Here is a 27,101-nt window from a genome sequence, read left to right as displayed (position 1 = left end):
TAAGAAAAGGAAGGGAAATCAGGGCATTGGCTAACCCTGGAGGAATAGAATCTGTTCTGATGAGTTCTGTGGGCAAGAACAACATCACATTGTGGTGAAATTCCCTAGATGAAAGCTGGGAAACTCAGAGTTGATTCAGAATTCTGGGAGACAAGTCAAGATTACTGTAAGGAGTTAATGTACCAGAAAAGAGGACTTATGAAGGAATAGCATCTGAGGTTTCAAGCTGGGTATGAAAAAAAATTAACCAATTCAAGAATTCAGTTCTGAATGCTAGAAACATATGGCTGGAAAAGCAAGACAAATAAGGATATTCACACAACAGTTCAACAACATTAAGTAAGGTTGTTTGGCCAATATATTGAGAGTGGGTGGCCTTGAACAAAGTAGATCCATAATATTTTGAATAATTAGATAAAGAAAGAGCTGATGAATTAATGGATAAATGATTGAGTGGAAACTGATAGATAGATAACTGAATTGACAGACAGTATGGATAATGGAGTGTATACCCAAATGTTATGGTTTTAAACAACTCTCCCAGCATGGAAATAAATGAGCTAGTAAATATGAACTGCTCCCCAGAGGAAAGGAATCTTTAGGTACCAGTTATTACAACAGAAGATAAGTTTTCTGCCTTCACAACCATTACAAAATGAGCCCCTCAACCCTACATAGACTTTCCTTCCTTCACCACTTCCCAGTCATCCTCAAGTTTTATTTCTAGTCAGAATTAAAGTTGGGGATTTTCCTCTAACAAAGCATAAGTGTCATAGTTGCATCATTCTTTCATTCTTTCTACATATAACAAATGTGAAGGACCTATTATTTTCTTCTGTTCTACTGTATATAGATCTAGATTTAAGATAACATAGATTATTAAATACCAAATTTATACTACCAAAAAGCAACACATTTGGAGAATAAAGAAATACTACTCATATCCTAGTAAAAGCCAGAGTAAGACAGATATCCAAGTGAAGGCCCAAAACAGTTTACAGAGTAAGGGGTAAAAGAGAACATGGAGTGGAGAGATAAATTGCTTAAGCAAATGAATGTCAGCCAGTCAGTGTAAAAATCACAGATATGGAAGCTTTATAGACCTAGGAGAGATGTAAAACTTATCCACTAACCCTCTCAACATCGGCAAATTACCACAAAATTTTCAGATTAAATTTCCTTATGCTAAAATTTGAAATAATGCAGCCTCTGTAGTTTTGTTGAGATCTTCAAATAGAGAAAAAACCTAAATGTTTGATAATACCTAGATATAATTAGTACCAATGAAATAATAGGTGTCATTATTTTCCATAATATGTGCAAGCCAGAGAAAGAGGTAATCAAGACACATATATAAATATGGAAGAAATGGGACACCTGGGTGGCTCAATGAGTTAAGCCTCTGCCTTTGACTCAGGTCATGATCCCAGGGTCCTAGGATTGAGGCCTGCATTAGGTTCTCTGCTCAGCAGGGAGACTGCTTCTCTCTCTCTCTCTGCCTGCCTCTCTGCCTACCTGTGATCTCTTGCTTTCTGTCAAATAAATAAAATCTTTTTTTAAAAAAAAGAACAAGAGGGCACCTGGGTGGCTCAGTGGGTTAAAGCCTCTGCCTTCAGCTCAGGTCATGATCCCAGGGTCCCAGGATCAAGCCCCGTATGGGGCTCTCTGCTCAGCAGGGAGCCTGTTTCCTCCTCTCTCTCTCTGCCTGCCTACTTGTGATCTCTGTCTGTCAAATAAATAAATAAAATATTTTAAAAAAGGTATTAAAAATAACAAGAAACAGAAATTAAGGTATGATGGAAAAATAGATAGGATTTGGGTCAAGACTTGAAGGGGAATTTAAACAGAGCATTAGCTAAAGTCAAGGCAGAGAATCGAGAATAATGAGAGCACCAGAGCAAGTCTATTCTGATCAGTTGGTGCCTGATTCTATAGTACAGGGGCATCCAGAACCACCTGAGGAATGTTTGAAATACCCATCACCAGGATCCAGAAAAGACCCAGGGAAACAGGTTTTCTGCAGGTAGAGAAATCACTTCAAAAATTAGTTAATTTTCAAATGCCAGCCAGAGAAGTTTATCATTATTCAGGGGCACTGTAGAATTAAATCCTAACTGTTCAAATTGAGGAACTGAAGAAGTCTTATAGATCTGAGTTTTGGGGTGAGGGAGAGTTAGCTGTTAAAAATACAAACTAGCAATATCCTTTCTTAACCCCATTCCCCACCACATGCATACTCACACACACATGTACATTTTAAAATTGTCCCTTGAATCAAATAACCAAATATACTAGAGAGAGACACATGAATACTTAGAAATATAATAAATATAGCATGTTATTATTATGTAATATTTGACTATTGCAAGCTTTTGAATGGAGAGTTTCACTCACATTTCAAACTGTGTAGCTCAAGAAACCAGAGATGATTAGAATCACTTTTCCAAGAAGTAAGTGTATATAAATTGACTGGTAGTGTTGCAGGATAAAATGAAAGGAAAAGTCAAGGAGATGAAACCGATCAGTCATAGACTAAACTGAAAAGATATGTATAGGTCTCCAGAGCTATTTGTGTGAGAGGAGCCAAGAGGAAAAAGCACAAATGGGCTGGTTCAGGGTTCAGGAGCTGTGCAGCTGGCAATCAAGTTAGGGAAGGGAGGGAGAGTAGATTTTTAAAAAATCCATGTAAAAGATGAGCACACTGAAGAGAGAGATATATGCATACATAGAATGAAGTAAAAGTCCTGAGGTGGGTGGCACAAAAAGAAGGTGAACATTTCATGCTTCTTTGTGCTTTCATTCCAGTGGAACATCTTCTATCATGGTCTTAGGAAACCACAGCACCATCATGGAATTTACCCTCCTTGGACTGTCTGCTGACCCCCACATTCAGGTTATGCTCTTTGTGCTTTTCTTAGATATTTACCTCCTGACCACCATGGGGAACCTGATGATGATGGGGGTGATTATGACTGACTACCATCTCCACACCCCCATGTACTTTTTCTTGAGTCACCTCTCCTTCGTGGATCTTTGTTTAACTTCAGTCACTGTGCCCAAGATGCTGGAGAATCTCCTGTCTCAGAAGAAATCAGTATCAGTAGAAGGCTGCCTCACTCAGGCATTTTTTGTGTTTTTCATTGCAGGAACTGAAGTTGTTGTGCTCTCTGCCATGGCCTATGACCGCTACATTGCCATCTGCTACCCTCTGCTTTATGGACAGCTGATGAGTAAACAGTTGTGTGAGGGTCTAGTATGGGTCTCATGGGTACTGGGCTTTCTGGATGCTCTCATTAACACCCTCATGGCTTGGAATTTGGACTTCTGTGAGGCTGTCCTCCCTCACTTCAGCTGTGAAGTGCCATCTCTATTCTCTCTATCTTGCTCTGACATCTCCACCAACTTTACAGTCCTTGTGTGCTCTGCCATCATTCATGCCTCTGGAACCTTACTCCTGATCGTCTTCTCCTATGTTCACATTGCCTCCACCATCCTGAGCATAAGCTCCACCTCAGGCAGAAGTAAGGCCTTCTCCACCTGCTCCTCCCACCTTGCTGCTGTGAGCTTCTTCTATGGATCTGCTTTTCTTCGCTATTTCATGCCAACCTTAAGTTCTCCACTGGAGTTAATTTTTTCCATACAGTATAGTGTGATCACTCCTCTCGTGAATCCCCTTGTCTACAGCTTGAAGAACAAGGAAATAAAAGTAGCTCTGAAAAGAATGTTGCAAAAAGGTTTACAACAGCTCAGAAAACAGAGAATAGGTAGAGGATGACTGGGAAATGGGGAAGAATTGTACCAGATGGTTGAATAATAGATGTAGAGAACATGTTTGTTGTTCACAACAAAATTACAAAACATAACAGCCAGTCTCCTTTGAAATGCCTGGGAAGATCCAAGAGCTACTGCTTGCTTTGGTTCATATTTTATTTATTCAGGGACAAAGCAATGGACTTACTCTTCCTTTTAATTATTAAACATTCCCATTAAGATTAGAATTGAGAAGTTCATTATAGATCCTGGATATCAACCTTTTGTTTGTACTGTCATTTGCAAATATCTTCTCCCATTCCGTGGGTTGCCTCTTTGTTTTTTGGACTGTTTCCTTTGTTGTACGGAAGCTTTTGATTTTGATGAAGTCCCAAAAGCTTATTTTCGCTTTTGTTTCCTTTGCCTTTGGAGACATATCTCGAAAGAAGTTGCTGTGGCTGATATCGAAGAGATTACTGCCTATGTTCTCCTCTAGGATTCTGATGGATTCCTGTCTCACGTTGAGATTTTTATCCATTTTGAGTTGATCTTTGGGTATGGTGTAAGAGAATGGTCGAGTTTCATTCTTCTACATATAGCTGTCCAGTTTTCCCAGCACCATTTATTGAAGAGACTCCTCAAATTCAACACACACGAAACAGGCAAACATATCAAAAAATGGGAAGAAGATATGAACAGACACTTCTCCCATCAAGACATACAAATGGCTATCAGACACATGAAAAAATGTTCATCATCATTAGCCCTCAGAGAGATTCAAATTAAAACCACATTGAGATATCACCTTACACCAGTTAGAATGGCCAAAATTAACAAAACAGGAAACAACATGTGTTGGAGAGGATGTAGAGAAAGGGGAACCCTCTTACACTGTTGGTGGGAATGCAAGTTGGTGCAGCCACTTTGGAGAACAGTGTGGCGATTCCTCAAGAAATTAAAAATAGAACTTTTCTATGACCCTGCAATTGCACTCCTGGGTATTTACCCCAAAGAGACAGGTGTCGTGAAAAGAAGGGCCATCTGTACCCCAATGTTTATAGCAGCAATGGCCACGGTCGCCAAACTATGGAAAGAACCAAGATGCCCTTCAATGGACGAAGGGATAAAGAAGATGTGGTCCATATACACTATGGAGTATTATGCCTCCATCAGAAAGGATGAATACCCAACTTTTGTAGAAACATGGACGAGACTGAAAGAGATTATGCTGAGTGAAATACGTCAAGCAGAGAGAGTCAATTATCATATGGTTTCACTTATTTGTGGAGCATAACAAATATCATGGAGGACAAGGGGTGTTAGAGAGGAGAAGGGAATTGGGGTAAATTGGAAGGGGAGGTGAATCATGAGAGACTATGGACTCTAAGAAACAATCTGAGGGGTTTGAAGTGGCGGGGGGTGGGAGGTTGGGGTACCAGGTGGTGGGTATTATAGAGGGCACGAATTGCATGGAGTACTGGGTGTGGTGCAAAAATAATGAATGCTGTTTTTCTGAAAATAAATAAATTGAAAAAATTAAAAAAAAGATTAGAACTGAGAAAATTGTCCAGAAACTAAATTCTTTTTTTAAGATTTGATTTATTTATTTCTCAGAGAGAGAGAGAGAGAGAGCACAAGCAGGGAGAGCAGCAGGCAGAGCAGACAGAACGAGAAGCAAACTCCCTGATGAGCAAGGAGGCCAATTCAGGACTAGATCCCAGGACCTTGGAATCATGACCTGAGCCAAGGCAGATGCTTAACTGACTGAGCCATCCAGGCATCTCAGGAAACTGAATTCTTATTGGGTCTAATATTTAGAGGAGAAGTTTTGCTAGAAATAAAAACACCAAGGCCACTGATAACAATCATAAATTTCCAAAAGAGTTGGGAGGAAGGTTGGGGATAATTTTGGACTAGACAGGGACTTGTAGAAAAGATAGAAAGACCTAAAAAATGGCTGACAGAGGCAAAGCCATGTTCACAAACACTTTCCAAACTTTGTGCCCCTCCTGTTACATTTACCTGCTGGCAACAAGGAGAGAATCTCTTCTTTCTGGGGTGGCCATCAGCCCTAGTGTGTCACTGGGGCACCATTGCTGGGATGCTGAGGACATGCTGAGGTAAGGTGGCAGGTCATCAACAAGGATGCTGGGGATGCTGAAGGGATACTGCCTTCTTCACTCAGAACCAGATTAGCTGCTGCTCTTAGTTGCTACCACACTTGCCACTGGCTCAGCCTAACCAGAAGCCACCAGTCTGAGAATCCAGGAGATGTCTTCTGTGGGCATCTAGTCAAGATAATATAAAGCCAGGTACATTAGACAAGCATAGGGCTGAGGGCCAACAGAAAACTGGTGTACCAGATAATCATGTAAACATGACCCTCCTCAGGCAGAAAAGAGAAGGGACCCTTCCCTTCTCAAAAGGAGATTGGTAGAGGATGAGATAGAAGGGAGAATGGGAGGAATAAGGGGAAATTTACAAATAAGACTTCAGTAAGGATCAGACAAGTAAGGGTACCCATGGGGGTACACGCTTGGGAGAATAGGAAACCCAACCCAAGGCTATACATGCACTGGCACCCTCAGGTGGCTTGAAGGGTTTGCTGCACCAATGTACGCAGGAGTTTAAGGAAGGAAGAAGGAAGAATTCCTCTAACTCCAAGCTCAGGCAAAACATGGCCTGAGTTCTGTTTTCAAGCTTTGGAATCCTAGGAAAACAGCAGTTCTGTTTTCAAGCTCTGGAATCCTAGGAAATTTCTAAGGAAACTCAAGGGACACTTTTGCTCTGGTGGTCTTTTTTTCGTCTTTTTTGGTAACCCTCCCATCTCACAGTGTCTCTGTTCCCACCTGGGCACAGTTCTCAACAGACCTCCAGAGTGAGGGGGTGCTCCAAGTCTACCTAAATCCTTTTTTCAAAAGATTTAGCTTGAAAAAAATTATCTGTGATTAGTGAGACAGTCACTGAAAAACGTGCATTTACCTAATTTCAAAATGTCATACATGATTGACCTATTTCAAGCCCTTCCTATTATGCCATATTGCATGTCTATCTTCCTATTTTACCTTCCTTGATGATTCAAGGGACTTTCAGTTCTGATTATTTTTCTTTTTGTTTTCTTTTCTTTTCTTTTTTCAGTGTTCCAAGATCCATTGTTTATGTACCACACTCAGTGTTCCATGCAATAGTTTTGATTTTCAAAATTTCTTCCCCCCTTTAATGGCATAATTAAAAAAAATCCTTATCAAATATTCAATCCTTAATATATGATTCATCATTTACACATTTTGAAGATTCTTGTTTTATTTTTACTATTTCTCTTTTCCATATATTTTTTATTATGTTATATTAGTCACCATACAGTACTTTATTAGTTTCTGATGTAGTGTTCCATGATTCATTGTTTGCAAGAAACACCCATGCTCCATGCAATACATGCCCTCCCTAATACCCATCACAAGGCCAACCCACCCCCTTCCCCTCTAAAACCCTCAGTTTGTTTCTTGGAGACCGTAGTCTCAAATGGTTCCTAATCCCCTCTGATTGCTCCCCCCTTTATTTTTCTCTTCCTTCTCCTAATATCCTCCATGATATTCCTTATGTTCCACAAATAAGCGAAACCATAAGGTAATTGATTTTCTCAGCTTGACTTATTTCACTCAGCATAATCTCTCCCAGTTCCATCCCTGTTGATGCAAAGTTGGGTATTCACCTTTTCTGATAGCTGAGTAATTTCCAGTGTGTATATGGACCACACCTTCTTTATCCAGTTATCTGTTGAAGGGCATCTCAGTAGCTTGGCTATTGTGGACATTGCAGTTATGAACACTGGGGTGCATGTGACCCTTCTCTTCACTACATCTGTGTCTTTGGAGTAAATACCCAGGGTGCAATTGCCAGGTCAGAGGGTAGCTCTATTTTTAACTTCTTGAGGAACCTCCACACTGTTTTCCAAAGTGGCTGTACCAGCCTGCATTGAGGGTAAGAGGATTCTCCTTTCTCCACAACCTCTCCAGGATTTGTCTTTTCTTGCCTTATCAATTTTTGCTATTCTAACTGATGTAAGATGGTATCTTAATGTGGTTTTGATTTGAATTTCCTGATGGCTAATGATGATGAACATTTTTTCATGTGTCTGATAACCATTTGCATGTCTTCATTTGAGAAGTGTCTGTTCATATCCTCTGTACATTCTCTGATTTGATTATTTCATTTTGGGTGTTGAGTTTGAGAAGTTCTTTATACATCTTGGATATCAGCCCTTTGTCTGTAGTGTCATTTGCAAATATCTTCTCCCATTCCATGGGTTGCCTCTTTGTTTCATTGACTGTTTCCTTTGCTTTGCAGAAGCTTTTCATCTTGATGAAGTCCTCAAAGTTCATTTTCGCTTTTGTTTCTTTTGTCCTTGGAGACGTGTCTTGAAGAGAAGTTCCTGTGGCCAATGTTGAAGAGGTTACTGCCTATGTTCTCCTCTAGGATTCTGATGGATTCCTGTCTCACATTGAGGTCTTTCATCCATTTTGAGTTTATCTTTGTGTATGGTGTAAGAGAATGGTTGAGTTTCATTCTTCTGTATATAGCTGTCCAGTTTTCCCAGCACCATATGTTGAAGGGACTGTCTTTTTTTCATTAAATATTTTTTTCCTGCTTTGTCATAGATTATTTGACCACAGAGTTGACCACAGAGTTGAGGGCCCATATCTGGGCTCTCTAATCTGTTCCACTGGTCTGTGTGTCTGTTTTTGTGCCAATACCATGCTGTCTTGGTGATCACAGCTTTGTAATATACCTTGAAATCAGGCAACATGATGCCCCCAGCTTTGTTTTTCTTTTTCAACATTTCATTGGTGATTTGGGGTCTTTCCACTTCCATACAAATTTTAGGATTGTTTGTTTCAGCACTTTGAAAAATGCCGATGGTATTTTGATTGGGATGACGTTGAAAGTATAGATTGGTCTGGGCATCACAGACATTTTAACAATGTCTATTCTTCTGATCCATGAGCATGGAATGTTTTTCTATCTTTTTGTGTCCTCTTTAGTTTGTTTCATGAGTGTTCTGTAGTTCCTAGAGTATAGATTCTTCATCTCTTTGGTTAGGTTTATTCCAAGGTATATTATGGTTTTTGGTGCTATTGTAAATGGAATTGATTCTCTAATTTCCCTTTCTACAGTTTCATTGTTAGTCTATAAGAAGATAACTTGTTTTTGTGCATTGATTTTGTATCCTGCCACATTATTGAATTGCTGAATGAGTTCTAGTAATTTGTAGGTGGAGTTTTTTGGGTTTTCCACATAAAGTATCAGGTCATCTGTGAAGAGGGAGAGTTTGACTTTTGTTTTTTGCCAATTTGAATAGCTTTTATTTCTTTTTGTTGTCTGGTTGCTGTTGCTAGGACTTCTAGTACTATGTTGAACAATAGTGGTGAGGTAGGGCATCTTTGTCGTGTTACTGATCTGAAGGGAAAGGCTCTCAGCTTTTCCCCATTAAGAATGATGTTCACTGTGGGTTTTTCATAGATGGATTTTATGAAATTGAGGAATGTTCCCTCTATCCTTATACTCCGAAGAGTTTTAATCAGGAATGGATGTTGTATTTTGTCAAATGCTTTTTCCTGCATAAAATGTGGTTCTTATCCCTTCTCTTATTTATGTGTTCTATCATATTGATTGATTTGTGAATGTTGAACCACGCTTGCATCCAGGGATAAATCCTACCTGGTCATGATGAATAATCCTTTTAATGTACTGTTGTATCCCATTATCTAAGATCTTGTCGAGAATTTTGGCATGGGTATTCATCAGGGATATTGGTCTGTAATTCTCCTTTTTGATGGGGTCTTTGCCTGGTTTGGGGATCAAGGTAATGCTGGCCTCATAGAAAAAGTCTGGAAAATTTCCCTCTGTTTCTATTTTTTGAAACAGCTTCAGGAGAAGAGGTAGTATTTCTTCTTTGAATGTTTGGTAGAATTAATTCCCCATGGAATCCATCAGGTCCTGGACTCTTGTTTTTGGGGAGGTTTTTGATCACTGCTTCAATCTCGTTTCTGGTTATTGGTCTACTCAGGCTGTCGATTTCTTCCTGTTTCAGTCTTGGAAGTTTATAGGTTTCCAGGAAGGCATCCATTTCTTCTAGGTTGCTAAATTTATTGGCATATAGCTGTTGATAATAGTTTCTGATAATTGTTATTTCCTTGGTATTAGCCATGACCTCACCCCTCTCATTCATAATTTTATTAATTTGGGCCCTTTCTCTCTTTCTCTTTTCTTTTGGATAAGTCTGGCCAGTGGTTGATCGATCTTATTAATTCTTTCAAAGAACTGGCTTCTAGTTTTGTTGATGTGTTCTATTGTATTTCAAGTCTAATTCATTGATCTCTGCTCTAATCTTAATTATTTCCCTTCTCGTGCATAAGTTAGGCTTAATTTGTTTTTGAATATCCAGATCCTTAAGGTGTAAAGATCGTTTGTGTATTCGGGATTTTTTTTTTTAAGTGAGGCTTGGATGACTCTATGTTACCCATTTAGGATTGCCTTTGCCATAGCCCATAGGTTTTGGAGTGATGTGTCTTCATTCTCATTGGTTTCTATGCAATGTTTAAGTTCCTCTCTGATTTCCTAGTTGACCCAAACTTTCTTGAGCGGGATGGTCTTTAGCTTCCAAGTGTTTGAATTCCTTCCAAACTTTTTCTTGTGTCTGAGTTCCAGTTCCAAAACATTGTGGTCTGAGAATATGCAGAGAATAATCTCAATCTTTTGGTATCAGTTGAGACTGATTTGTGACCCAGTATGTGGTCTATTCTAGAGAAAGCTCCATGCACACTTGAGAAGAATGAGTGTATGTTGTTTTAGGGTAGAATGTTCTGTATATATGTATGAGGTACATCTGGTCCAGTGTGTCATTCAAAGTTTTTTTCCTTGTTGATTTTCTGCTTAGATGATCTGTCTTGCTGAGAGTGAAGTGTTGAGGTCTCCTACTATTAGTGTGCTATTATCAATATGTCTCTTCATTTTGGTTAACAGTTGGTTTATGCAATTGGCTGCTCCCATGTTGGGGGCATACGTATTTACAATTGTTAGATCTTCTTGTTGGATAGACCCTTTAAGAATGATATCGTGTCCTTCTGTATCTCTAACTACAATCTTTATCTTAAAATCCAAATTGTCTGATAGGAGAATTGCTACCCCAGCTTTCTTTTGAGGTCCATTGGCATGAAAGATGGTTCTCTATCCCTTCACTTTCAGTCTGGAGGTATCTTTAGGTTTAAAGGGAGTCTCTTGTAGACCACGTAAGGATGGGTTCTGTCTTCCTATCCAATGTGCAACCCTGTGCCATTTTGTGGGAGCATTTAGGTCATTCACATTGAGAGTGATTATTGAAAGATATGATTTTATTGTCATCATGTTGCCTGTGAAGTCCTTGTTTCTATATATTGTCTCTGTAAATTTCCAATCTAAATCACTCTTGGGGTCTTTCTCCTTTTATAGAACCCCCCTCAATATTTCTTCCAGAGATGGCTTAGTGGTCACATATTCTTTTAGTTTCTGCTGGTCCTAGAAGCTCCTTTTTCATCCATCCATTCTGAATGACAACCTTGCGGATAAAGAATTTTTGCCTGCATGTTATTCTCATTTAGTACCCTGAATATGTCTTAAAAGCCCCTTCTGGCTTGCCAGGTCTCTGTGGATAAGTCTGACATTATTCTATGTTCTTCTCTCTGTAAGTAAGTAATCTCTTCCTCCTAACTGCTCTTAAGATGGTTTTCTTGATGGGACGCCTGAGTGGCTCAGTTGGTTAAGCAACTGCCTTCAGCTCAGGCCATGATACCAGTGTCCAGGGATCAAGTCCCACTTCGGACTCCTTGCTCCACAGGGAGCCTGCTTCTCTCTCCACCTCTGCCTGCCTCTCTTCCTGTTTGTCTCTCTCTGACAAATAAATAAATAGAAATAAAAAATCTAAAGATGGTTTCCTTGATTCTAAGATTTGCAAATTTTACTATTACGTATTCAGATGCTGGTCTGTTCTCCTTCATCTTGGGAGGAGTCCCCTCAGCCTCTAAGATGCAAATGCTGTTTCATTCCCCCAGATTAGGGAAGTTCTCAGCTATGATGTGCTCATATATGTCTTTTAGTCCTCTCTGTCTCCGTGCCCTCAGGGATCCCAATAATTCTGACACTGGAATGTTTCATGGCATCATTTATTTCTCTAATTCTGTTTTCATGGAATTTGAGCTGTTTCTTCTAGGCATCCTCCTGTTCGTTCTTTTCTATCAGTTTGTCTTCTAGATTGCTAATTAGTTCTTCTGCCTCATTTACACTAGCTATTAGAGTATCTAGATTAGACTGGGTCTCATTGGTAGCATGTTTAAGTTCTGCCAGATCAGCTCTCATTTCTGCCCTTACAGAATCTATGTTGCCATTAATAGTTTATCCAGCCTAGTTTTGTCTTCATAATTGTTACCCTGAAGTCTATTTCTGACATCTTGCTTATATCCATATCCATTAGGTCTGTGGGAGAGGCCATTTTCTCTGGGTCTCTTCTTTGTTGGGAATTCCTCCTCCTAGTAATTCTGTTGAGCTGTGGTTGTGGGGATGTAAGCTGAAAATATCAACCACAATCCAGGCAAGGTGCACCCTGGGAAAGTTTGGAGCAATCAGAAGCCACCACCAAAAACCCCAGCCAAAATGAAACCCAAGAATAAGATTTATAAGATGCAAAAACAGGAGGAGTCAAGATGGTGGAGAAGTAGCAGGCTGAGACTACTTGAGCTAGCCAGAGATCAGCTAGATAGCTTATCTAAAGATTGCAAACACCTGAAAATCCATCGGCAGATTGAAGAGAAGAAGAACAGCAATTCTGGAAACAGAAAAACAACCACTTTCTGAAAGGTAGGACCGGCGAAGTGAATCCAAAGCGACGGGAAGATAGACCTCGGGGGAGGGGCCGGCTCCCGGCAAGCGGCAGAGCAACGGCGCACAAAATCAGGACTTTTAAAAGTCTGTTCCGCTGAGGGACATCGCTCCAGAGGCTACACCGGGGCGAAGCCCATGCGGGGTCAGCGTGGCCTCAGGTCCCGCAGGGTCACAGAAGGATCGGGGGTGTCTGAGTGTCGCAGAGCTTGCGGGTATTGGAATGGGAAAGCCAGCTACAGAGACAGAGCCGACAGTAAGCTCACAGCTCGGTGTTACCTTGAACCAGTCACAGGCTCGGTGAGCTCGGAGCGCAGCCGGAGGTCAGGCAGACGGGAGTAACTGGGCGTTGTTCTCTGAGGGCGCACTGAGGAGTGGGGCCCTGGGCTCTCGTTTCCTCCAGGACGGAGACCAGGAGGCCGCCATTTGTATTCCCCGGCCTCCGGAACTCTACGGAAAGCGCTCAGGGAACAAAAGCTCTTGAAAGCAAACCCGAGCGGATTACTCACCCCGGCCCCTGATAAGGGCGGTGCAATTCCACCTGGGGCAAAGACACTTGATAATCACTACAACAGGCCCCTCCCCCAGAAGATCAACAAGAAATCCAGCTGACACCAAGTTCACCTACCAAGGAGTGCGGTTTCAATACCAAGGAGAGCAGCAGAATTCCAGAGGAGGAGAAAGCAAGCACGGAACTCATGGCTTTTTCCCTGTGATTTTTTTTAGTCTTGCAGTTATTTTAATTTTTTTCTTTTTCATTTTTTGTTTTTTTTCTCGCCTTCTGGTTAAATTTTTTTTAAACTTTTACTTTTTCTTTTTTAACGTTTTTTAACTAGTTTATCTAATATATATATTTTTTATTTTTTATATTTTTCTTATTTGTTTTCTTTTCTTTTTTTAATTCTTTTCTTTTCTTTTTTTTTTTTCTTTCTTCCTTTTTGAATCTCTTTTTATCCCCTTTCTCCCCCCTCACGACTTGGGATCTCTTCTAATTTGGTTAAAGCATATTTTCCTGGGGTTGTTGCCAGCCTTTGAGTATTTTACTTGCTCCTTCATATACTCTTATCTGGACAAAATGACAAGACGGAAAAATTCAACACAAAAAAAAGAACAAGAGGCAGTACTGAAGGCTAGGGACCTAATCAATACCGACATTGGTAATATGTCAGATCTAGAGTTTAGAATGACAATTCTCAAGGTTCTAGCTGGGTTCTAGCTGGGGATAAAATGTTTATATACCCCAGGGGTACAGGGGTACAGGTCTGTGAATCACCAGGTTTACACACTTCACAGCACTCACCAAAGCACATACCCTCCCCAATGTCCATAATCCCACCCCCTTCTCCCAAACCCTCTCCCCCCAGCAACCCTCAGTTTGTTTTGTGAGACCAAGAGTCACTTATGGTTTGTCTCCCTCCCAATTCCATCTTGTTTCATTTATTCTTCTCCTACCCACTTAAGCCCCCATGTTGCATCACCACTTCCTCATATCAGGGAGATCATATGATACTTGTCTTTCTCTGCTTGACTTATTTCGCTAAGCATGATACGCTCTAGTTCCATCCATTCTGTCGCAAATGGCAAGATTTCATTTCTTTTGATGGCTGCATAGTATTCCATTGTGTATATATACCACATCTTCTTGATCCATTCATCTGTTGATGGACATCTAGGTTCTTTCCATAGTTTGGCTATTGTGGACATTGCTGCTATAAACATTCGGGTGCACGTGCCCCTTTGGATCACTACGTTTGTATCTTTAGGGTAAATGCCCAATAGTGCAATTGCTGGGTCATAGGGCAGTTCTATTTTCAACATTTTGAGGAACCTCCATGCTGTTTTCCAGAGTGGCTGCACCAGCTTGCATTCCCACCAACAGTGTAGGAGGGTTCCCCTTTCTCCGCATCCTCGCCAGCATCTGTCATTTCCTGACTTGTTGATTTTAGCCATTCTGACTGGTGTAAGGTGATATCTCATTGTGGTTTTGATTTGTATTTCCCTGATGCCGAGTGATATGGAGCACTTTTTCATGTGTCTGTTGGCCATCTGGATGTCTTCTTTGCAGAAATGTCTGTTCATGTCCTCTGCCCATTTCTTGATTGGATTATTTGTTCTTTGGGTGTTGAGTTTGCTAAGTTCTTTATAGATTCTGGACACTAGTCATTTATCTGATATGTCATTTGCAAATATCTTCTCCCATTCTGTCAGTTGTCTCTTGATTTTGTTAACTGTTTCCTTTGCTGTGCAAAAGCTTTTGATCTTGATGATATCCCAATAGTTCATTTTTGCCCTTGCTTCCCTTGTCTTTGGTGTTGTTCCTAGGAAGATTTTGCTGCGGTTGAGGTCAAAGAGGTTGCTGCCTGTGTTCTCCTCAAGGATTTTGATGGATTCCTTTCGCATATTGAGGTCCTTCATCCATTTTGAGTCTATTTTAGTGTGTGGTGTAAGGAAATGGTCCAATTTCATTTTTCTGCATGTGGCTGTCCAATTTTCCCAGCACCATTTATTGAAGAGGCTGTCTTTTTTCCATTGGACATTCTTTCCTGCTTTGTCGAAGATTAGTTGACCGTAGAGTTGAGGGTCTATTTCTGGGCTCTCTATTCTGTTCCATTGATCTATGTGTCTGTTTTTGTGCCAGTACCATGCTGTCTTGATGATGACAGCTTTGTAATAGAGCTTGAAGTCCGGAATTGTGATGCCACCAACGTTGGCTTTCTTTTTCAGTATCCCTTTGGCTATTCGAGGTCTTTTCTGGTTCCATATAAATTTTAGCATTATTTGTTCCATTTCTTTGAAAAAGATGGATGGTACTTTGATAGGAATTGCATTAAATGTGTAGATTGCTTCAGGTAGCATAGACATTTCCACAATATTTATTCTTCCAATCCAGGAGCATGGAACATTTTTCCATTTCTTTGTGTCTTCCTCAATTTCTTTCATGAATACTTTATAGTTTTCTGAGTATAGATTCTGTGCCTCTTTGGTTAGGTTTATTCCTAGGTATCTTATGGTTTTGGGTGCAATTGTAAATGGGATTGACTTCTTAATTTCTCTTTCTTCTGTCTTGCTGTTGGTGTAGGGAAATGCAACTGATTTCTGTGCATTGTTTTTATATCCTGACACTTTACTGAATTCCTGTATAAGTTCTAGCAGTTTTGGAGTGGAGTCTTTTGGGTTTTCCACATATAGTATCATATCATCTGCGACGAGTGATAATTTGACTTCTCCTTTGCTGATTTGGATGCCTTTAATTTCCTTTTGTTGTCTGATTGCTGAGGCTAGGACCTCTAGTACTATGTTGAATAGCAGTGGTGATAATTGACATCCCTGCCGTGTTCCTGATCTTAGCGGAAAAGCTTTCAGTTTTTCTCCATTGAGAATGATATTTGCGGTGGGTTTTTCATAGATGGCTTTGATGATATTGAGGTATGTGCCCTCTATCCCTACACTTTGAAGAGTTTTGATCAGGAAGGGATGCTGTACTTTGTCAAATGCTTTTTCAGCATCTATTGAGAGTATCATATGGTTCTTGTTTTTTCTTTTATTGATGTGTTGTATCACATTGACTGATTTGCGGATGTTGAACCAACCTTGCAGCCCTGGAATAAATCCCACTTGGTCGTGGTGAATAATCCTTTTAATGTACTGTTGAATCCTATTGGCTAGTATTTTGGTGAGTATTTTCGCATCTGTGTTCATCAAGGATATTGGTCTATAGCTCTCTTTTTTGATGGGATCCTTGTCTGGTTTGGGGATCAAGGTGATGCTGGCCTCATAAAAAGAGTTTGGAAGTTTTCCTTCCATTTCTATTTTTTGGAACAGTTTCAGGAGAATAGGAATTAGTTCTTCTTTAAATGTTTGGTAAAATTCCCCCGGGAAGCCGTCTGGCCCTGGGCTTTTGTTTGTTTGGAGGTTTTTAAAGACTGTTTCAATCTCCTTACTGTTTATGGGTCTGTTCAGGCTTTCTATTTCTTCCTGGTTCAGTTGTGGTAGTTTATATGTTTCTAGGAATGCATCCATTTCTTCCAGATTGTCAAATTTATTGGCATAGAGTTGCTCATAGTATGTTCTTATAATAGTTTGTATTTCTTTGGTGTTAGTTGTGATCTCTCCTCTTTCATTCATGATTTTATTTATTTGGGTCCTTTCTCTTTTCTTTTTGATAAGTCGGGCCAGGGGTTTACCAATTTTATTAATTCTTTCAAAGAACCAGCTCCTAGTTTCGTTGATTTGTTCTATTGTTTTTTTGGTTTCTATTTCATTGATTTCTGCTCTGATCTTTATGATTTCTCTTCTCCTGCTGGGCTTAGGGTTTCTTTCTTGTTCTTTCTCCAGCTCCTTTAGGTGTGGGGTTAGGTTGTGTACCTGAGACCTTTCTTGTTTCTTGAGAAAGGCTTGTACCGCTATATATTTTCCTCTCAGGACTGCCTTTGTTGTGTCCCACAGATTTTGAACCGTTGTATTTTCATTATCATTTGTTTCCATGATTTTTTTCAATTCTTCTTTAATTTCCCAGTTGACCCATTCATTCTTTAGAAGGATGCTGTTTAGTCTCCATGTATTTGGGTTCTTTCCAAACTTCCTTTTGTGGTTGAGTTCTAGCTTTAGAGCATTGGGGCCTGAAAATATGCAGGGAATGATCCCAATCTTTTGATACCGGTTGAGTCCTGATTTAGGACCGAGGATGTGATCTATTCTGGAGAATGTTCCATGTGCACAAGAGAAGAATGTGTATTCTGTTGCTTTGGGATGAAATGTTCTGAATATATCTGTGATGTCCATCTGGTCCAGTGTGTCATTTAAGGCCTTTATTTCCTTGTTGATCTTTTGCTTGGATGATCTGTCCATTTCAGTGAGGGGAGTGTTAAAGTCCCCTACTATTATTGTATTATTGTTGATGTGTTTCTTTGATTTTGTTATTAATTGGTTTATATAGTTGGCTGCTCCCACGTTGGGGGCATAGATATTTAAAATTGTTAAATCTTCTTGTTGGACAGACCCTTTGAGTATGATATAGTGTCCTTCCTCATCTCTTATTATAGTCTTTGGCTTAAAATCTAATTGATCTGATATAAGGATTGCCACTCCTGCTTTCTTCTGATGTCCATTAGCATGGTAAATTCTTTTCCACCCCCTCACTTTAAATCTGGAGGTGTCTTCGGGCTTAAAATGAGTTTCTTGGAGTCAACATATAGATGGGTTTTGTTTTTTTATCCATTCTGATACCCTGTGTCTTTTGACAGGGGCATTTAGCCCATTAACACTCAGGGTAACTATTGAGAGATATGAATTTAGTGCCATTGTATTGCCTGTAAGGTGACTGTTATTGTATATGGTCTCTGTTCCTTTCTGATCTACCACTTGTAGGCTCTCTCTTTGCTTAGAGGACCCCTTTCAAGATTTCCTGTAGAGCTGGTTTGGTGTTTTCAAATTCTTTCAGTTTTTGTTTGTCCTGGAAGCTTTTAATCTCTCCTTCTATTTTCAATGATAGCCTAGCTGGATATAGTATTCTTGGCTGCATGTTTTTCTCGTTTAGTGCTCTGAAAATATCATGCCAGCTCTTTCTGGCCTGCCAGGTCTCTGTGGATAAGTCAGCTGCCAATCTAATATTTTTGCCATTGTATGTTACAGACTTCTTTTCCTGGGTTGCTTTCAGGATTTTCTCTTTGTCACTGAGACTTGTAAATTTTACTATTAGGTGACGGGGTGTGGGCCTATTCTTATTGATTTTGAGGGGCGTTCTCTGAACTTCCTGAATTTTGATGCTCGTTCCCTTTTCCATATTGTCGAAATTCTCCCCAATAATTCTCTCCAGTATACCTTCTGCTCCCCTCTCTTTTTCTTCTTCTTCTGGAATCCCAATTATTCTAATGTTGTTTCGTCTTATGGTGTCACTTATCTCTCCCCTCATGGTCCAGTAGCTGTTTGTCCCTCTTTTGCTCAGCTTCTTTATTCTCCATCATTTGGTCTTCTATATCACTAATCTTTCTTCTGCCTCATTTATCCTAGCAGTGAGAGCCTCCATTTTTGATTGCACCTCATTAATAGCTTTTTTGATTTCAACTTGGTTAGATTTTAGTTCTTTTATTTCTCCAGAAAGGGCTTTTATATCACTCGAGGGGGTTTCTCTAATATCTTCCATGCCTTTTTCGAGCCCAGCTAGAACCTTGAGAATTGTCATTCTGAACTCTAGATCTGACATATTACCAATGTCTGTATTGATTAGGTCCCTCGCCTTCGGTACTGCCTCTTGTTCTTTTTTTTTTGTTGAATTTTTCCGTCTTGTCATTTTGTCCAGATAAGAGTATATGAAGGAGCAAGTAAAATACTCAAAGTGTGGCAACAACCCCAGGAAAATATGCTTTAACCAAATTAGAAGAGATCCCAAATCGTGAGGGGGGAGAAAGGGGATAAAAAGAGGTTCAAAAAGGAAGAAAGGAAAAAAAAAAAAAGAAAAAAAAAAAGAAAAGAAAAGAATTAAAAAAAGAAAAGAAAACAAGTAAGAAAAATATAAAAATAAAAAATATATATATTAGATAAACTAGTCAAAAAACGTTAAGAAAGAAAAGGGTAGAAGTTAAAAAAAATTTTTTTACCAGAAGGCGAGAAAAAAAAGAAAAAGAAAAAGAAAAAAATTAAATTAACTGCAAGACTAAAAAAAAAATCACAGGGAAAAAGCCATGAGTTCCGTGCTTTGCTTTCTCCTCCTCTGGAATTCTGCTGCTCTCCTTGGTATTGAAACCGCACTCCTTGGTAGGTGAACTTGGTGTCAGCTGGATTTCTTGTTGATCTTCTGGAGGAGGGGCCTTGTTGTAGTGATTCTCAAGTGTCTTTGCCCCAGGGAAATTGCACCGCCCTTATCAGCGGCCGGGGTGAGTAATCCGCTCGGGTTTGCTTTCAAGAGCTTTTGTTCCCTGAGCGCTTTCCGTAGAGTTCCAGAGGCCGGGGAATACAAATGGCGGCCTCCTGGTCTCCGTCCTGGAGGAAACGAGAGCCCAGGGCCCCACTCCTCAGTGCGCCCTCAGAGAACAACGCCCAGTTACTCCCGTCTGCCTGACCTCCGGCTGCGCTCCGAGCTCACCGAGCCTGCGACTGGTTCAAGGTAACACCGAGCTGTGAGCTTACTGTCGGCTCTGTCTCTGTAGCTGGCTTTCCCATTCCAATACCCGCAAGCTCTGCGACACTCAGACACCCCCGATCCTTCTGTGACCCTGAGGGACCTGAGGCCACGGTGACCCCACGTGGGCTTCGCCCCGGTTTAGCCTCTGATGCAATGTCCCTCAGCGGAGCAGACTTTTATTTTTTTTATTTTTTTTTTAAAGATTTTATTTATTTATTTGACAGAGAGAGATCACAAGTAGGCAGAGAGGCAGGCAGAGAGAGAGGAGGAAGCAGGCTCCCTGCTGAGCAGAGAGCCCGATGTGGGACTCGATCCCAGGACCCTGAGATCATGACCTGAGCCGAAGGCAGCAGCTTAACCCACTGAGCCACCCAGGCGCCCCCGGAACAGACTTTTAAAAGTCCTGATTTTGTGCGCGGTTGCTCCACCGCTTGCCGGGAGCCGGCCCCTCCCCCCGGGGTCTATCTTCCCGTCGCTTTGGATTCACTTCTCCGCCGGTCCTACCTTTCAGAAAGTGGTTGTTTTTCTGTTTCCAGAGTTTCTGTTCTTCTCTTCGATCTGCCGATGGATTTTCAGGTGTTTGCAATCTTTAGATAAGCTATGTAGCTGATCTCCAGCTAGCTGAAGTAGTCTCAGCCTGCTACTTCTCCGCCATCTTGACTCCTCCCCCCAAACCTAAAACTATTCTAAAGTTAAAATTTAATCTAAAAAAAAAATCTTTTCCTTCCCAGCTCCAATCTCTTCATCCATGATAATCAAGGTCACTGGCATGGATCAGTTCATTCATGACAAATGCCACATAGTCCAAAGTGTTCTGAATATTTCTCCAGGCTTATTTTGGTGGATGGTGAGATATTGTTATTCTAAAACTTGGGAGGATGTTTTAAGTCTTTTAAAATATGTACAGTAAGGTATTGATAAAAAAATAATAATTTTTTTTCCAAAATGAACTGCTACCAAAAACACAAGTTTGATATGTCATTGTACTTAAAAATATTTCTCACTTTTATTATATCTTCTTTGTGTATGTCTCAATTTGGCTGGGCCATGGTGCCCAATATTTGGTCAAACGATTATCCTGGATGTTTCTGTGAGGATATTTTGGATGAGATTTTCATTTAATTTGGGTGGATTTAGAGCAAAGCAGATTTCCTTTCAATAATATGACTGGGCCTTATCCAATGGACTGGATAGAACAAACGGCTGTACTCCCAAACAGGAGGAGATTCTTCCAGTCGACTGCCTTTAATCTTCATCTGCAACATCAGCTCTACCTCGTTCAACAGCTGATGGCTTTGGACTTAAACTTGAACTAATTCCTGAAACTCCAGTCTGCCAGCCTCTTCTATTAGATTTTGGAATCAATAAGCCTCCACAATCACATCAGAAAATTCCTTGAAATAAATCTTATTTTGTGTGTATACACACACACACACACACACACACACACACACACACACATGCAACTGTTTCTATTTTTCTGGAGAAGCCTTACTAATACACCCTCCTAAACAGGCACAAGAGGAAGAAGTTCCAGGACACTGCTGGAGGAGAAAATATCCAAGATTGGATGCATTGGAGTGGGTAAGAGGAAGAGTTATTCTGTATCCATGTCACCCCTCCCCCAAAGTGGCACAACTCAGCACCAAGAAAGATCTCCTCAGCTCATGGTTTCTCCCATGGAGGAAAATGGGAGTATGTGAGTAAGCACCTGGCTTCCCAGCTATATGAGATAAGGAAGAGGCCCACTTCTTTTTTTGCCCTATCCAGAACACTAGGGTATGCTGCATGACTAGGAGTGTTTTTCTTTTTCAGTGTTTCCTTGGCGATTCAGGGTCTTTTCTGCTTCCATATAAATTTTAGGATTGTTTGTTTCAGCACTTTGAAAAATGCCAATGGTATTTTGATTGGGATGATATTGAAAGTATAGATTGGTCTGGGCAGCATAGGCATTTTAACAATGTTTATTCTTGTGATTCATAAGCATGGAATATTTTTCTATCTTTTTGTGTCTTCTTCAATTTATTTCATGAGTGTCCTGTAGTTCCTCGAGTAGCACTACCTTTACCTCTTTGGTTAGGTTTATTCCAAGGTATCTTATGGTTTTTAGTGCTATTGTAAATGGAATTGATTCTCTAATTTCCCTTTCTACAGTTTTATTGTTAGTCTATAAGAAGACAACTTATTTCTGTGCATTGATTTTGTATCCTGCCACATCACTGAATTTCTGAATGAGTTCTAGTATTTTAGAGGTGGAGTCTTTTGGGTTTCCCACATATAGTATCATGCCATCTGTGAAGAGAGAGAGTTTGACTTCTGTTTTTTGCCAATTTGAATAGGTTTTAGTTCTTTTTGTTGTCTGGTTGCTGTTGCTAGGATTTCTAGTACTATGTTCAACAGACAAATGGATAAAGAAGATGTGGTCCAAACACACAATGGAATATTACTCAGTCATCAGAAAAGATGAATACCCAACTTTTGCATCAACATGGATGGAACTGGAGGGGATTATGCTGAGTGAAATAAGTCAAACAGAGAAAGTCAGTTATCATATGGTTTCAATTACTTTTGGAACATGAGGAATAGCATAAAGGACATTAGGAGAAGGAAGGGGAAAATGAAGGCAGGGGGAGATATGGAGAGGGAGAAGAACCACTTGAGACTGGACTCTGAGAAACAAACTGAGGATTTTAGAAGGGGAGATGAGGAATGGTTTGGCCAGGTGATGGGTATTAAGGAGGGCACGTATTGCATGGAGCACTGGGTGTTATACATAAACAATGAATCTTGGAATATTACATCAAAACTAATGATGTATTCTATGGTAACTAATGTAACATAATAATAAAAGAAAACCCAGAATACTCTCATAAGCTTGGAGTAAAGAAAAAATTCTTAACCTTGCACAAAATGGCAAGTTATAAAAAATGATTATATGGTCTTTAGTAAAATTAAGAATTTCTCTTCATCAGAACAACATTAAGAGAATGAAAGTCAATCCACAGGGCAGAAGAGGGAAAGGTGCTTAATTTTATTAGCTATCAGAGAAATGCAAATACAACTTTTGATGCATTCAAAACTCACTAGAATTGGAAAATGGGAAAAAAACCCACATAAAATACCAGGTGTACTTACCATATGGGACAACTGGAATTATCATAAACTACTATGGGAATATACAATTTTACAACCACTTTGGAAAAGTGCTTGGAAGCATAATGCCTACCTTATGATCACACAAAGCCACCTGTAGATATATACTAAAACAAAGCAAAACAGAAGTGTTCTATGGTCAATGTGTACAAGAATACTGATCACTACACTATTCAGAACAGCCATAAACCAAAAGTTACATAAATATCCTACAACAGAAACAGGTCAAGAAATGATGTATTCATGTAATGGAAAATGATGCAACACTGAGAACAAAAAATACACAAATGCATTATGCTTGGAGAGTTAGCTAAGTACAATATTGAGTGAATTAAGTCAGACACAAAAGAAATAGATGGTAGATTTCGCTTATATGAAGAACAAGAGAAGGCAAAAGTAATATATGGCCATAGATTACCTGTGAGGCTGGGATAGCATTGCAAAGGGGGACTTGATCTGCTCGTTAGCTTTTTGATCATATTCTCTTTGAGAAAGCTTATTGTGCTGTATCCTCATATGTTGTGTACCTTTATGTATGTTATATTTTAATAAAAGTAGGTCAAATTCTAAAAATCTGCCACAAATCTATTTAGATATAGGTAAAGGTCATTTATAGAACTCACTTATATTCAATGATGGAAAAATTAAAAATGATTCATGTTCTTACATTACTGAGACTGCTCAATAATTTGTTCAATTAAAATCCCTATGTATAAAAAATTAGAAGAAAATATACTGAATTTGGGTGATAAAATTGTTCACTATGGCATCTTTCAGCATTTAACATGATGTGCATTCAGCAATTTTACTTAACATCAACCTAACAGATATCATCATGCATGCAGTTCGAGCCTAACTCCTAATAATCTCCATTCACAGTTTGCTACCTGCACTTTGCAAAAACTTGCCCAAGGTTCTTCTCAGTGCATTTTTAACCTCCTTGTTTTTCAGGCTGTAGATGAAAGGATTCACTAGGGGAGTGACCACACCATACTGTATGGAGAAGATCAGCTCCAGACGTGAGCCTGAGGTTGGCATTAGATGACGGAGGAAAGCTGAGCCATAGAAGAAACTCACTGCAGTGAGGTGGGAGGAACAAGTGGAGAAGGCCTTGCTTCTGCCTGCGGTGGAGCTGATGCTCAGGATGGTGGAGACAATGTGCACATAGGAGATGAAGATCAGGAAGAATGTACCGAAGCCATGCAGGAGTGTGGAACAGACCAGGACAGTGAGGTTGATAGAGACATCAGAGCAGGACAAAGGGAAGAGGGAGGGCAGCTCACAGCTGTAGTGATGGATGGTTTTGGCCTCACAGAAATCCAAGTTTATTATCAGAGGGATATTAATGAGTGCATCTAGAAACCCCAGGCTCCATGAGCCCCACACAAGCTGCATATACAGCTGATTATTCATAACCTGGCCATAGAGGAGTGGGTGACAGATAGCAGCATAACGGTCATAGGCCATTGCTGACAGTAGGCAGACTTCTGTTCCTCCAAAGTCAAACAGAAAGAAGGCTTGAGCCAGGCAAGCCTCTACTGAGATGGTTTTCCTCTGAGACAGGAGGTTTTCCAGCAGCCTAGGCACTATGGCAGTAGAGAAACAAAAGTCCACAAAAGAGAGGTGACTCAGGAAGAAGTACATAGGTGTGTGGAGTTGGGAATCTGCCCTGATGACCAACAACATCAATAGATTTCCCAGTATAGTCAAGAGGTAAATCCCAAGGAAAAGCACAAAGAGCAGAACCTGGATGTGGGAATCAACAGACAGGCCAAGGAGGATGAACTCTGTGATGGTGCTATGGTTCCTCAAAGCCATGTAGAGAGGATATGCCCTAGAAATAAAAATAAGCATAAACCTCAAACCTCTGTTGACCACACTCAATTACCAGAAGAGGGGGCTTGAACATAACTAGCTTATATTTCTTGTTTTTCCTCATTGATTTTTTTTTTTATATCCTTCCTTCCCAGACTGATATTCTGCTTCAATTCTGAATAGGTCAATCTTAGTATGATATCACCCTATAGTTGATATTCTATCTCAGAGATCACTGAAGGAATTCACAAATTCATCCAGACCTTAACCATGACTAATTTAGTCAGTTTCCTTCTATAGAAACTGCTTAGCAATATTACCTGTATTTTGCATATTTTAGAGAACTATCTATAATGGATGTTGCAAAACTTGTAATTTCTCCTCTATCACTGTTTCTTTCTTTCTTTTTTTAAAAAAATTAACACACAATGTATTATTTGCTTCAGGGGTACAAGTCTGTGAATCATCAGTCTTAAACAATTCACAATATACAACTCACCATAGCACATCAATGTCCATCCCAGTCCATCCCAATGTCCATCACCCAGTCACCCTATCCTTCCCTTCCCTGCTCCAGCAGCCCTCAGTTTGTTTCCTGAGATTAAGAGTCTCCTGTGGTTTGTCTCCCTCCCCGGTCTCATCTTGTTTCATTTTTCCCTTCCTTCCCTCCATGAACCCCCGCCCTGCTTCTCAAATTCCTCATATCAGAGAGATATGATAACTGTCTTTCTCTGATTGACTTATTTCACTTAGCATAATACCCTCTAGTTCCATCCACGTTGTTGCAAATGGCAAGATTTCATTTTTAGATGGCCTCGTAATATATATATATATTATATTATATATATTACATATATTTTTATTATATATATATATATATATATATATATATATATATATCTCCCACATCTTCTTTACCATTCATCTGTTAATGGACATCTAATTTCTTTCCATAATTTTTTTTTTAAAGATTTTATTTATTTATTTGACAGAGAGAGATCACAGCAGGCAGAGAGGCAGGCAGAGAGGCAGGCAGAGAGAGGGGAAGGGAAGGAAGCAGGCCCCTGCTGAGCAGAGAGCCCGAAGCGGGACTCGATCCCAGGACCCTGAGATCATGACCTGAGCCGAAGGCAGCGGCTTAACCCACTGAGCCACCCAGGCGCCCTTCTTTCCATAATTTGGCTATTGTGGTTATTGCTGCTATAAACATTGGGGTGCACATGCCCCTTCAGATCACTACATTTTCACCTTTAGGGTAAATACCCAGTAGTGTGATTACTGGGTCATAAGGTAAAATACCCAGTAGTGTGATTACTGGGTCATAAGGTAGTTCTATTTTTAACTTTTTGCCGAACCTCGCTACTGCTTTCTGGAATGGCTGCACCAGCTTGCATTCCCCGTGTAGGAGGGTTTCCCTTTCTCTGCATCCTCAGCAACACCTATTATTTCCTAACTGGTTAATTTTAGTCATTCTGACTGGTGTGAGGTGGTATCTCACTGTGGTTTTGATTTGTAGTTCCCTGATGCTGAGTGATGTTGAGCAATTTTTCATATATTTATTGGCCATTTGGATGTCGTCTTTGCAGAAATGTCTGTTCACGCCTTCTGCCCATTTCTTGATTGGATTATTTGTTTTATTTTTGGGTCTTGAGTTTGATAAGTTCTTTATAGATTTTTATAGATTTTGGATACTAGCTCTATCTGATATGTCATTGTGACTATCTTCTCCCATTCTGTCAGTTGTCTTTTGGTTTTGTTGACTGTTTCCTTTGCTGTGCAAAAGCTTTTTTTTTTTTTTTTTTTGGATGAAGTCTCAATATTTCATTTTTGCCCTTGTTTCCCTTACCTTTGGCAATGTTTCTAGGAAGAAGTTGCCACAGGTGAGGTGAAAGAGTTTGTTGCCTGTGTTCTCCTCAATGATTTTGATGAAGTCCTGTTTCACAATGAGGACTTTCATTCATTTTGGCTCTATTTTTGTGTGTGGAGTAAGGAAATGGTCCAGTTTTATTCTCCTGCATGTGGCTGCCCAATTTTCCCAACACAATTTGTTTAAGAGACTGTCTTTTTTCCACTGGACATTCTTTCCTGCTTTGTTGAAGATTAGTTGACGATTATCACTCAGTTTCTTACTCCCATTTAAAACCTTGCTAAATTGCTCAATGACATTATTTTGTCTTCCTTTAGCTTTTTTACAATCTATTTCACATATATTGTCAATTTCATCTTTGGGGCAAGACTGAAACATGTTATCATAATCTTAGTGTATGTGTGCTTGTATGTATACAAGTGTCTTTGTATACATATGGTGTATGGCGGAGGGTAGAGTAAAATGAATGAGGGCAGAGCTTGCTGA

The 27,101-nt window shown here is 39.9% G+C and overlaps 2 protein-coding genes across 2 annotated transcripts in view; one reads left to right on the top strand and one right to left on the bottom strand.

Moving 5' to 3' along the window:
* Nucleotides 1–24,751, bottom strand: part of LOC309869664 (olfactory receptor 8S1-like) — a gene marked incomplete at its 5' end in the record, with an annotated part of 54,406 nt that extends 29,655 nt beyond the window's left edge. Inside the window, one exon of the mRNA XM_082741099.1 lies at nt 24,467–24,751. Coding sequence (XP_082597225.1) covers nt 24,467–24,751 — 285 coding nt within the window. The remainder of the gene's footprint in view (nt 1–24,466) is intronic.
* Nucleotides 2,822–3,775, top strand: LOC309868836 (olfactory receptor 8S1-like; the record flags this gene model as incomplete). Its single annotated transcript, XM_082739013.1, has 1 exon — nt 2,822–3,775. One exon carries the CDS (start codon nt 2,822–2,824, stop codon nt 3,773–3,775), a length of 954 nt encoding a protein of 317 aa, XP_082595139.1.
* Nucleotides 24,752–27,101: the final 2,350 nt, after the last annotated feature.

The sequence above is a fragment of the Mustela nivalis genome (genome assembly GCF_964662115.1).
Source record: "Mustela nivalis genome assembly, chromosome: 7".
NCBI classification, from domain to species: domain Eukaryota; kingdom Metazoa; phylum Chordata; class Mammalia; order Carnivora; family Mustelidae; genus Mustela; species Mustela nivalis.
The sequence above is the reverse complement of the archived record's forward strand: the minus strand, read 5'-3'. Positions and strand labels throughout refer to the sequence as shown.